General features: G+C 32.9%; 1 protein-coding gene across 2 annotated transcripts; it reads left to right on the forward strand.

Moving 5' to 3' along the window:
* Window positions 1-428: 428 nt before the first annotated feature.
* Window positions 429-13,423, forward strand: LOC143072164 (uncharacterized). Of its 2 annotated transcripts, none has more exons than XM_076246984.1 (3): window positions 429-633; window positions 10,364-10,754; window positions 11,698-11,782. In XM_076246984.1, the coding sequence occupies exons 1-2, from the start codon at window positions 475-477 to the stop codon at window positions 10,751-10,753; spliced, it is 549 nt and encodes a 182-aa protein (XP_076103099.1). In that variant the 5' UTR covers window positions 429-474; the 3' UTR covers window position 10,754; window positions 11,698-11,782. The 2 variants fall into 2 exon arrangements, with proteins under 2 accessions (XP_076103099.1, XP_076103098.1); XM_076246983.1 differs by having other exon boundaries at window positions 430-633; window positions 10,364-10,736; window positions 11,698-13,423.
* Window positions 13,424-13,719: the final 296 nt, after the last annotated feature.

Here is a 13,719-nt window from a genome sequence, read left to right on the forward strand (position 1 = left end):
CTGTTATAATCAAATTTCAAATATTTTTGAAAAACAGAAAAAAACAGTTAAAGTTGAAATGCGTTCGAATCGAATACAAGCACAATGTACTCGTATGAAACCTGAAAACAATTTTTTTTTTCAATGAAAAAAAGTACAAAACTTAAAGAAAAACACGCACATTTCGTGTTTAATGTTAGACTTCGACAAGGTTGTCCACCTATTCCCTTATTTATTTTGTATTATACTGGTATGGTATTGACGTATGCAATGACACATTGGCTTGACACGAGGAAGAGTACGCAAGATACATTTGGGAAACCTTTCCGCTATTCTATAGTACGTTCTAAAAATAAAACTGGTCAACTATTATTTATTGGTCCTAAATTGTCAGATTTATGAGAAAATCATTGTCTGTAACGACTCCGTCACACATCATAGACTATAACATGTCTAAATCATTCACTTCCATGTTCACCGTTCACACGTACAGTTATGGATAAACTAACGTTAGTCCAGTTTTTGTTGTGTATTGGGACAGTCTTGGGTCATGGCAGAATGATTGAACCCCCAATGAGGTCCTCTATGTGGAGATATGGATTTAAAACTCCTAAAAATTATAACGACAATGAATTAAACTGTGGCGGATTTGCGGTAAGTTTAGATTTTTTGTACTTTTAATTTATTTGCATGGTACTATAATTTATGGTGTTGTTAAACAATATTTTATTTTGAAATAAACCGCAAATAACTGATCCGTTTTCTTTTAGTTTTAGGCATACTTTATTTGGTTTTATGAATATCAAATATGATAGATATTTAAGTTGTCTCTAAAAATACACATGGTACGCGTATGTTATGTAATTATAAAGACAGTACACTTGTAAAATAGCTAAAAATATAAAAATAAACATAATGTCATATCTGTGTTTTAAAAATAGTTTTCTTTATATGAATTAGGTTTTTAGTTTTTTTAGTTTTAATTGTTTCACATTTTTCATGTTGGAACCTTTTATAGTCGACTATACGGTGTGAGTTTTTCATTGTTGAAGAACATATATTAATCACATATATCCACTCCATTTGAACTCTGGGCCCAGTTTCACGAAGCTGTCTTAGGACTAAGACATGTCTTAGGATGGCCTTACGACATATCTTAGTCCTAAGTTGGTTTCACAAAGCGGTCCTAAATTAGGACATCTCTTAAAGTTGGTCATAAAGTTAGGACAACGCGAGAGGTGTCCTATGATGGTCTTATGATAGTTATACGTTTATTTATATAAATTACACTCCTTTTTTATATTAATTTTGAAAAAAAATATCTTATTATTATCTAATTATCTATTCTCCTGTTCCTGCTTAAAACATATATACATTGACGGATTGTCAGGATTTGTCAACAATGAAAATTCGATGTATTGATATAAAAATTGCACGATTTTATCTCTTAACCTTTTATAACCAATAAAGTCGAAATTGAATTCAACTCACTTGTACCAAAACAATGTATTAATTTTATATTCTTTTTTCTTAATTTTGCATTGAAAATTTCATATTTATATTGATGTATTGTTTAAAGATAATTTATATATAAATTACTTTTATTTTTTTATATTTATTTTGCAAATTATGTCATTATATTAATCAATACGTTTAGAATAATTTATGGTAAGACATACTACATTTACATGATTTTTTTCCGTAGATCATATTTTTATTTGAAAATTTAAGGAACTTGCGACAGGTTTAGGATTTCTTAACTAAGATGATCCTAAGACAGCTTCGAGACGAGGTCTGAGATATGTCCTAGGATAGTCATAAGAGGATCATAAGACATGTCCTAAGATATGTCTTATGGCATGTCTTAGGATAGCTTCGTGAAACCGGCCCCTGGTGGATAGTTGTCTCATTTACTATCTTTTCCCATTTCCTTATTTTCATATTGATCTTTTATGAATCAAACACTGACTTTTTTCACTTATTTTTGTTATGTTTTATGACTATAATATTCCACAAATCAAAGGTTAATGAAAATTCAAATCTATAAGAGGACTTTTTTTCACTTTTAATGCCACGAGGTTTTTTGAGGGGATGAGTTCAAGACATCCTTTATCTTAAAAAATATGGGAAACTTTCTGGTTCATTTCGGTATTCAAAGATAATATCCCAAGCAAGAAATCAACGTTACATATTTGACAAATAATCTAAAATTGTTTAAACTATACAAATTCATTTTTATTAGTGTAATGTGCAAACGAAGTTGTATAGTCCACTCTTATGGTACAATGATAGTCCACTCTTACGGTACAATGATAGTCCACTCTTATGGTACAATGATAGTCCACTCTTACGGTACAATGATAGTCCACTCTTACGGTACAATGATAGTCCATGATTCTTAAGGTACAATGATAGTCCTCTCTTACGGTACAATGATAGTCCACTCTAATTACGGTACAAAGAACTTAGACTCATGGCTTTTTTGTTAGGCCATAAGTCGAGTGTTTTTGCGAGGCTATATGCACAGGCACTTGTCTCAGACCCCCCCCCCCTTTATATACCTTAATAGTGTAATATTAAGGTATATAGGAAAAAATATTTCTGAGACAAATGCCTGTTGCTATATGTCGAGTATTTTGAGAGGATGTTTATTTAACTCATATGCACTGCGTTTTTCAATAAATAAAAAAAAGTCCAAGGATTTGTTCAACATTTTGTTACACGATTGTACATGTATGAACTTAAAAAATATGATACCGAACTTAATGAAAACTGCTGATTTTATGAGACACTATCGCACCGCACCCACTTCTCAATCCCCCCAAAAATGAAAATAAAAACACACATGGGACGCTCAGTGACAGAAAAAAATAGAAGCCAAAAGAACCCCTTAAATAACCAAAACAGCCAAAATTGAAATTTGACATCAAAAACTAAATTTAAAAAACTGAGTGTGTTTGCTATTGGCTCAAACATACACACACGGAAATGTTAATACATTTATATCGTATGGAAACTGTGTACCACGCGCATGCCGTCATCAATACAAGGTTAACATCATGTAAATCTCTATTCCAACCACTTCCAACCCCTAAAAAATGAAAATAGAAACACACACGGCACTCTAAATGACATAAACATTTTGTGAAAATATAAGCCAAAACAACCCCCAAAACAACCAAATTGACCAAAATTGAAATTTAACATGAAAATAAATTTAAAAAACTAAAAAAAAAAACTGAATGTAATTTTCTATTGGCTAAAACATTTGGCACGCGGAAATGTTAATACTTTTTATCGTATTGCAACCGTTTTTATCACGCGCATGTCGTGTCAATACAAGGTTAACATATAAAGGTAAATCTACATTTGTATTGAAATAAATCATAACTATCATTTTTTTTATCTCTACTTTGTTTCTACTTAAATGTCGTGTCAATAAATTTTTACTCAACTATAAGAATTTAATGTAGCTTTTGTAAAAGAACAAGCAACGAAGAACATTTAATAGAGAAATGTTGGTTTCATACGAAATGGACTTGCAATCAATTGAATAGAATGATGAACTGACTTTCTATACTTGTCATTACTCATTGTTGTTGGTTCGCGCACACTAGTCATCATTTACTCTGAGGACTGTTCTTTCAACTTATGTTGTTTAGTTGACATTGAAAATAAAGCCCAGCTGTATGTAAGGCGATACTATATCTTTATATTTATCTTAAACAACCCTGGACGAAATGTAACATGGTCGAAACGTCCAAAAAAGGATTTGTACTTTAGAACCTCATTTGCAAGTGTAAGAATACAACTTTTCCGCATAAAAAGTACCAGACAATCGGTTATTGTTTGGGATACCAGTACCCTAAATAACATAAAGTGTCAATACAAACACGTCATAGTTAAAAAGTGTTGTCTTCCTAATGCTCCACAAATCTCTTCCTAAACTATTAAAATTTATTTGATCAACAATCAAAGCAAACTCCAGCCTTCAGAACTATTGTGAAACTATCTAGTCTAAGGGTGCCGTGAATCATGGTATATTCATTTATACAACTATAGTACGAGATTTCTACACTCTACGAGATTTCTACACTCTGCGAGATTTCTACACTCTATGAGTTTAAATCACAACGTAGATTCAAATATATTAAGGGAGCAGTATATCATACTTTGAATAAAAAAAAAAACACGTTGATTCGTTATACAGATGCTTTATTTCGTGATAGGCAACTTATTGCTAAGTTTGTTGGACATGTATTTCAGCAAACAATTGGCATCCCCCTAGACATCAACTGTGCTCCTCTTCTTGTAGACTTTATAAGGGAGCTTCGTACAATGAATGACAAGAAGTTAGCATTATCATTTTACTGTACGTTCCGGTATATATATGATGTCTTCTATCAATATACTTTAAAGTTTGGTGACTTAGTTAGTCTATTTCATAACATGAATTACGTCTAGATATTGACATTGAGTGCTAGTTGGGGAAAAACCCTGAGAAGATTACAGCTTCCTCGTTGTAAATTTTCATATTTTGGGTTGAAGCTGAAGTTATCACTACAAACAGTTTACAGCACCACACGACTTGTTTGAACATTGTGAAATACCTGTTTCATATACAGTGAAACCTGGCTACAACGAATCCTGCATAAACCGAAAACCTGTATAAAGCAAACATGTTCTTAAGCACCGTCATATCAAATTGTGGGCGTTGTGAACCTGATAAAACCGAACATTGGCCAAAAACCGAACAAAATCTTAAGGCCCGAAAAGGTTCGGTTTAAACAGGTTTCACTGTAGATGACGACATGTTTTATACGTTCCAATGTTCATAACCGTCGCATAACTGATTATGTACTTCCATGACCAACACGACAGAAGCCACATGACCAAACAAGAAAAGGTGTGACATGCAAAATGAAAATTCTCAATTTTCTGCAAGTTCTAGTATCCCTCAAATGTTTTCTCGAGGCTAAATGCATTGACCAAACCTCAATCTTTAAGTTTTCGCTGTTTCTTTTTTGTTCGTATACCTTTTTTGTTCCTCTTTTTTTTTCTTTTTTTTTCTCTTTCTGTACTCTGCTGTCGACTAGAAGACTGAAGGAATCCTTTACAATAAAAATTCTGACATTAAAAAAAAATAACATCTTTTATCGGTAGTTTATAAATTTCACTGAGTGCATGTTATTTTTGTGTTGTTTTTTTTTTTCTAGTTAAAATCTTTTTGTTTTTCATTTTGTTTTTATATTTGTTCTTTGTTATGACGCGAAAGTATAAAAAAAAATATGTAGAGGATATATCGCATTTATCCGTGTTAAGATACCATTGTAAAAAATAACATGCATAGCATGTCAATAATATATTTGTTTACAAATTTTAGTGTGTTTTTTTAGACATCCTGTTAAACATATCCATACTTATTTAGTATACACTTTCTTTTTTCTTTGACACCATAATATATGTTACCACAAAAAAGATCCTAAAAGGTATGTCAATAGCCACACAAGACAATCATAATTAACGACCAAGAAACAAATTTGTATGTTTTTTACTCGTGTACATGATACTACAATAATTGTACATGCCTTATTTTCTATATTTTAATGTTAATGGTGTTATTTCTAAAGAAAACCGAAGGAATCTTTTGAATAAGATTTTTATAAAATCTCTATATCCAGCATTAGAACGATATCAAGGTCGTTGCCAAAAAGACAGTGAAATGTTTTTACAGTAAAATTTTGCCAACTAAAAAAAGGTACAGGTATGGTCAATTTCTTTTGAATGTGACGAGGAATTGGATATTAAAGATTTAAAATGATATATACGTAGAACTCTTTTATAACCCTTCATTTATAATAGCTGTAAGGGAGCTACTATTTGATTTTAATAGGGGTAGGTGGTAGATGAAATTCAAAAATAGGCTAGAAAGGAGTTTTGCTAATTACCGAAGCAAAATTGTTAGTTCTCCGAACTTTCCTGTAGCAATTCGCTGATTGTCGAGGTTATGAACTTCGATGTTTGCATGGAAATGGGTCGCACGACGATGCACTTTACAGACTGCAACTGTTTTAAGACACTATTAAGAATTGAACAATAATTAAACATGCATCTATTAAATTTGACATCGTTGCATGAATTAATTGGTATCATTGTTTTGATATATTCAATGTTGCTGTCGATGTTTGTTTTGCTACACACTTCCTGTTAACATTATATGTGCATTAGCAACCAACAAGCTTGTATATTCTCCACCTTTAAACCTCGAAACGATATCAAACTCAAATTGATATTTATTTTCTAAGCGATTCTTTTTTGTTTGATATTTTTGATTTATAAGGGTCTGGATATTTTGCGATCGAGGCTTGCATGCAGATAAGGTTAACACAAGTCATGCCTGAAACTAGCCAATAATATGCCAATCGTAACCAAATTTCTGTTGGAACCATCTAACCCTCCAAAAATGGAAATTTTAACAATAAACTTTTGTAATTTTCTAATCCCTATACGTGATTGATACAGCAAATCCCACACATTCAGTATATGTATTCTGTTTCCTATTTGGGTGTTTTAGACGTAAACTATTATCAGTTTTTGTTTGTTTTTGGACCGTTTGAAGTAGAGCATATATTAAGTATAATCATGAGAGAAAAGAAGAAAATAAAGTAACTGGTAATATCATAAATTTGTCTTCTAACAGTTTGTAATATCTGTATTTGTCCACAAAAAAAAGTTGCAATAGCTACCGTAAAACACATTTACCATGCAGATTTTTTAAATGTATGTTAAATTTGGCACTTGCGTACAACCATCTCTTCTAACCTGGTATCCGGGCCCTTCCCAGCGACAAGTTTGTGTAATGCGAAGAGAGGAATTATCATAATAGGTCATTGTATTTACTTTAGCTATCTATGTTTTATTTGGAACGTGAAATGAATGAAGCATGTTTTGCATTTATTATATAACAGGGCTGCATTTGTATGCCAAATTAGCATTCTTCTTTATTAATTAATAAAGTTTATTTATATTCTGTTCAAATTGTTTAATTCATTACCTGCATTTGCATTGGTAATATTATTTACAATGTTAATATATGCAATTGATGACATTAAGTTAAAAAAAATCATGCTAAAAATTTTGCTAATTAAATTGATAAGATATCATCTTCTTGAAATGTGTGCCATTAAACGTAGAGAAAACACCAACCAACAATAATTACACAGCGTTTACAACGGCATTTTTATTCAGTAAAAAAATAACTGCAACTGACTATGCTTTAGAAGAATGATATGTTTGTTATGGTACTATCTTTGCTCTCATGTGTCAGGAAACACCAGGGAATATTAAAAAAAATTAGGGATGTCAACCACACCTCAGCACGGTGAAGAATTACTTCTCGAGTACAGATTAGTTTCACAAAGCGAAATTCCAGTACTCTCTCTCGCTTAAATATCTACAAAATAAGCAACAATGCATTATGGATCAGGAACGATCCGGTGGACAAGCAAATATACACGACGTGTTACAATTTTAATATAAGTTCTGATTTCGTTTTATGGGCTAACTTAAACTGGAATCCGCTTGACTGTATTACAGTACACTCTATCAACAAAGTGTAGTAGTCAGCCGAGAACCAGCTTAGGGCTAACTAAATCCAAGTGTCATAATATGATAAAGTAATTGTAAATTCTAGACATTGTTCAAACACCCGTCTTTATTCTTACGTGTTATATTTCCTATTTTGCAAATGGGAAATTTCAAAGATGTTATAGATATATTTTGAAATTCAGGGCCGTAACTACATTGAGGCAAATGAGGCAAATGCCTCATGTTGGAAATTTCAAAAAAAACCAAAAAAACTGAAACAAGATTGTCTTCATATCAACCTGAATTGTTTTCACGGAAAGTTTCTTGCAAGAAGCAAGTTCTCTTCACTCTCTGATGATGTCGCCCCTGCATGTTTTCCATTGGTCTATTGTTTGTACTTCTGTGTCCCGGGTTTGTCTTTTGTATGTCCTACTTTATAACTGTAGTCTGCAGAGTGTTGATTTTCATTTGTAAAGTGTGGTTTTGCAATGTTGCATGTCCAACGATGTCCAGACATTGTACGAGAAACTATTTTAAGAATATACGATGCTACTGGACATAGACAAAAATTGTCGTTTCTGCATGGAGAATTGAACTTGATATCAAAGAATACAAAACTGGCTCTTTTTTTGTAGATAAAACTAGATTGCTGACATGGTTTAAATTAAAGTAAGACCACCAATTTTCCGGTATCAAATCATCTTTAAAAAAAAACGTCAATGTATTGCCATAATTATGACCTTTTACATTAGAGGATTAAACTTGCATGAAGTCGTGTTCAGACTCTTAAACAGAAAATAAAAGAATATGGAGTAAACGTGCACAGGACCTTATCTCACACAAAGTCAATGCATAGAAAAAATACAAATGATCAATGGCCAAAACTTTTTTTCCCTTTCTTCATCTTGATAGTTGATGGAGGGTCTTCAACAATAAAAGAATCATTAATACCGTAAAACAAGGTCAAGATGGTCCTTAGTGTCGACTTAAGCAGTACTAGTACTTAAAGTATAATACTGCACTGTCACTATATTTAAATCTAGTCATAAAAAAATCACCAAGGTCTGAATTATGCACTTGAGTACAAGACAAGAACAGACAAACATAATGATTATGATAATTTCGGTTTTTGCTTTATCCTACATATCGGTCTACTTTTAATGTTGTCCCCGTAAAAACCTAAAAGTCTTGAATTACAATATATTTATGTTTTTGCTTTGAAACAAGAATATTGTCGAAAGAAATAGCTAAAAATTAATTGCGTTTCAATGTAAGAGAGAGTCCGGGAAACGCTCAGAATGCACGATTTTGCGTTATTTTTCTCAGAGCTTCTGGGGGCCTTGAGCGGTCCCCAGACCCCTCGCCAAAAAATTTTCGCCTCGCTACGCTCGGCGAATATATTTTGCCTCAATATTAAAAGAAGCTAGTTACGGCCCTGAAATTACCAATTTGCAAAATAGGAAATATAACATACCTACCAAATTCAACCCTGTCAAAAGAAATATATCAATTGTTCATTTAAAAACAGTAACTAAAGCAACCATAAGGAAAGTATCGGATGTCCCTTTTCGACCTACTGGCGTAGATTTTGTGCCTGACAAACGCACAAAGACGTCAAATAACGTCACACACAAAAAAAAAAGACGGAAAGACGATTGGAATCTAGGGTATTTACCAATCAATTCTGTATGTGATATTTGAAACTTTCACAAGGTGATATCCAAAAAAAAAAATAAAAGTATTTTATGGAATCCAAAAGTACACATTTGATTTCTAACTACCCTCACCACAATAATGTTATGTTTGTTAACTTTGTAGGTCGTTGTATAAATTAATTGACCGGATATTTATTTAAAGAATTATTTTGAATTGATTAATTGTCCAGGAAAATATATACCATGATTAATAGCTCATTTCTACGTGTGCTAATTAACAAAACAGTCTCATAATCATTAATTTAATGAACACATATTGAATATAAATGATAACAAAAGTCAAACCAGATCAAACACAAGTCACATTGTATAATCGTGATGATATTTGTCACAACTAGGCCGATTCCATACATCTATCTAGATGCAGAGAAGAGGTGTCACCGGTTGGTAGATGCATGATGATTAGAGGTCTCAGAGGTCATTCACTGATGGTCATTTCAGGGTGCGACGAGTTCGTTTGTAGTTTAAAAAAAACGACTTTATATCGATATTATAGGAATGGTCAAGACAAATTATTCCGAAAGTGTAGACCTAGAAAAGCTGCTCATGTGTGTAGCCCACCACTTTGATGGTATATATGATAATCTCGTAAATCCGTTACTATTTCTAAATGGAAAATGTCGGAGACATTTTAAACAACAATTTAACACTAACACACGAAACATATTTGGCAATCTTGCCACATCTTCTTTTTATATTTAACTTTGACCGGAAGAAATTACAATTTAATTATCCGATGTGTATTTAATAGAAAATCAGTTTCCGGAGGATAAAACGGACAATGTCATAATAGGAAACCGATCAGTCGAGTATCATTTTGAAATTCGATTTAGGTACTACCAAGCGAACATCGAACAACGGGTAAACCGATCTTAACACAGGGAATGAAACCGAATCCCGATAGTGTAAAGTTTCCATTTTGAAAAAAAAAAATATAAAAAAAAAACAACAATTAATATTCGAAAAGACAAAGAACCTCAATGCCATTCTAATCATTTATCTAAATGTTCCTATCACCTTGGGGAAAGGAAAACAAATACTCATTGCTGAATAATTTGAATAATTTTTCTTTTTTTCTTCAGAAAATGATGGATGATGGTGGTCGATGTGGCCCTTGTGGTGACCCTTGGATAAGTCCAAGAAATAATGAAGCAGGTGGCAAATATGCCACAGGAACTATAGCGCGGCATTATGCCACAGGGCAGATCATAAACGTGACAGTAGAATTAACGAGCAATCATAAAGGGTACTACGAATTCCGACTCTGCCCTAACAATAATCCATCAAGGGCTGTAACTCAGGAATGTTTAAATAGAAATGTTTTGAATATTATGGGTCACGGAAAACGATATGTTATAGACTCACCAGATTCTAACTTATTTATGGAGTTTCAGCTATCGCTACCTCCAGGATTGAGTTGTTCACAGTGTGTCTTACAGTGGAAATGGCGAGCAGGTACGCAGAATTTTTAAGGTCTGATAATACAATTTTTGTTAAGACATGTCTTGTTAATTCAGAGGTTGTCATTTGTTGATGTGTTACATATTTGTTTTTCTTTTTTTTTTACATCAATTAGGCCCTTATTTTTCTAGTTTGAATTGTTAAATACATTTTATAGCTGACTATGCTGTATGGGCATTGCTCATTGTTAAAGGCAGTACGGTGGCCTATAGTTGTTAATTTCTGATTCATTTGGTCTCTTGTGGAGAGTTGTCTCATTGGCAATCACACCACATCTTTTTTATTTGTCGATAAATGACGTAGATTGAATCATTTGAAAGACAATAAATTCCTTTCATATGTGTGATGTATTTAAAGATAAGACAAGATTGAAAGCTTGGTTCAGTAACAAAATGTCAATTTCAAGTACTGTAAGACGGCAATAAAAGTAACATGGAGAAGAATTGAAAATAGCTGTCACTTAGACATATACATGCACTGCATGAAAATAAAGAGATGAAAGTTCATAGAAGTGGATGGATGTTAGGAATCATAATAGTCAATGTTAATTAATTTAAGAATTATAGTGTAAAATATACGGTATAATGCTTGCAACCATCTTTGTTAACGGTTTAGTAGAAAGGACTTTGGTTATACCTGTTCTGTACTAAATGGGTGTTCATAGAAACTACTCAACCAAATCAAGATCATACTAGTGAATAGTATTCAATTTACATATTGGTATGTTATTTTCTCTTATCGTTTTACCTCAAAATTATTTTCTCTAAAAATATAATATACAGCAATATAACGTGTTCCACATTTTTATCTGATTTGAAATGAAACTACTTTTGATGGTAAAACCCATCATACAAAAAGGAAGTTATTTTAATCACATTTAGTTTGATTATTTGTATTTGTATCACCTTAGGGATAAGAAAACAAATACTCATTGTTGTTTTGGGTTTTTTTGCAGCTCAGAACAAGGGGAGCAATGGTCATGGCGGTGAATGCTTTGGATGTGGACCCCAGGAACATTTTATAAACTGTGCGGATGTCTCAATAGGCAGTCGAGCCAATGTACTACCTCTAAATCGACCAGGACAAAGAGGTGTTTTTATTAGCAAAACAGGTCCTAAAATGAATGTTATTCATAGCCCTTCAAAAACTACATCTGCACCGAAACAACCTGTTCAAAGGGTTTACGATGCATCTGTTATGGAACCACCAGTGGATTCGTATTCTAATAATTACTTGCCAACGAGCTCAAATGCTCAAACTTCTAATAACTACCAGCCAACGAGATCAAACGCTCAGAGTTCTAATAACTACCAACCAACGAGATCAAACGCTCAGAGTTCTAATAACTACCAACCAACGAGATCAAACGCTCAGAGTTCTAATAATTACCGTTCTAATAATTACCAGCCAAAGAACTTAAACGTTCAAAATTCTAATAATTACCAACAAAGGAACTCGAACACTCAAAGGAGTTCAAATACTGGTCGTAGGTCAGGTACGTCTCAAAATAAAATATATGTGTATCAGAGGGAAAAGTCACCTCAAGAGTACAGAAATAATCATCAGACACAACGTGAAAGCTTTAACCAACATTCACCAATTTCGAAACAAGTGTCGTATGATAAAATGTTGGATTCTAAAAATCAAATTACAGCTATGGTATTGCAATATGTATCATCGTTGCCAATGGATACGGCTATGGAATCTGGTATGATTGAATGTGATGGATTTATTCGCCCTGTGTGTAAAGCTGTGCCCCTGTGGAATAACAATAGACCGTTTGACGAATGGTGTTCTGTTTTATGTCCGACGGGAGTTTGTCCAGCAGCCGTCTGCTCGTGTTCATGCCCGCCAAAACAAAACAACAGACAAAACAATGCTCAATATGCGCATGAGCAACAAATGAAATGTCGCAGCATGACATCGTTTGGGGATCAATCAATGGATAGGTGGTGTACGATCACGTGTAATTCAAACCCAGACAACTGCCCAAGTGACCACTGCTGGTGTGATGGACTGTAATCAAGCTATATGCAGATTTTTATGTGGATTGTATCAACCCATTTTGTGTTATTTTCAACAAGCCATACCCCCATGGAACTTGCAGCAAATTTAGCACGCATAAGCTAAATAAACCTGCATTGTTAGATATTTATTGATATTTATTTTAAAATTTATGAAAAAAAAACCTGGAAATAATGGATCGCAAAATATTTTGTGCGTTTCTACAACAAAATACTGTTTTAACAATCTACATGTTTTGTCCATTAAGTATACAAGGTGACAGGTAAAAATAACATTGGGGATATGTGTTGTCATTAGATATCTGGGACATGCATTAAGTGATGAGTGTTGATTTTTTATTACAATGTGCCAAATATTTTAACTTACTAGGACACAATGATCGGTCAAGAAGGTGATAAAGAAAATGTTTTGGACCCGGTAGATATTTCTTTCTTTTTTTAGATGAACATCTACGAGGTCATGAATGCCGTACTAAATCTGTCTTTTAAAATCATTTTGGATTAATATCAAAAGACAAAATAGTAACAATAGGTTATCACGAACTAGAGCAAAACATCAACCTCGCCATCAATCTGTTTTACTTTTTTGCTTTCTTTTTGTGAAATTTATGACACGATGCCTGAAACCATGGAATATAATAAATATATTTTACCGGTTACGTATTTTTTTTTTGTCATTTGCCTGTAGCGAAAACGGTAGTATTTATTCTTCCATAGGCGACAATACTAGTATTTTCTAAATTTACCACCTTTTATAATAAAACAGTTATGTTTCTGTTTTAGACATTAAAGTTAAATAGTATAATTTTGGAAGTCTTTTCGAACAATTCTCAAAATAGTGTTTCTATGAAATTGTAAATATACACACTGCAGTTATTCATAGTTAAAAAAAATTTAAAGAGTTGTACCCTTACATCCAATCACAGCGCTCCTAAGTTGACTTCCTGCACCTT

Source organism: Mytilus galloprovincialis, chromosome 4 (assembly GCF_965363235.1).
Source record: "Mytilus galloprovincialis chromosome 4, xbMytGall1.hap1.1, whole genome shotgun sequence".
Classification (NCBI taxonomy): Eukaryota; Metazoa; Mollusca; class Bivalvia; order Mytilida; family Mytilidae; genus Mytilus; species Mytilus galloprovincialis.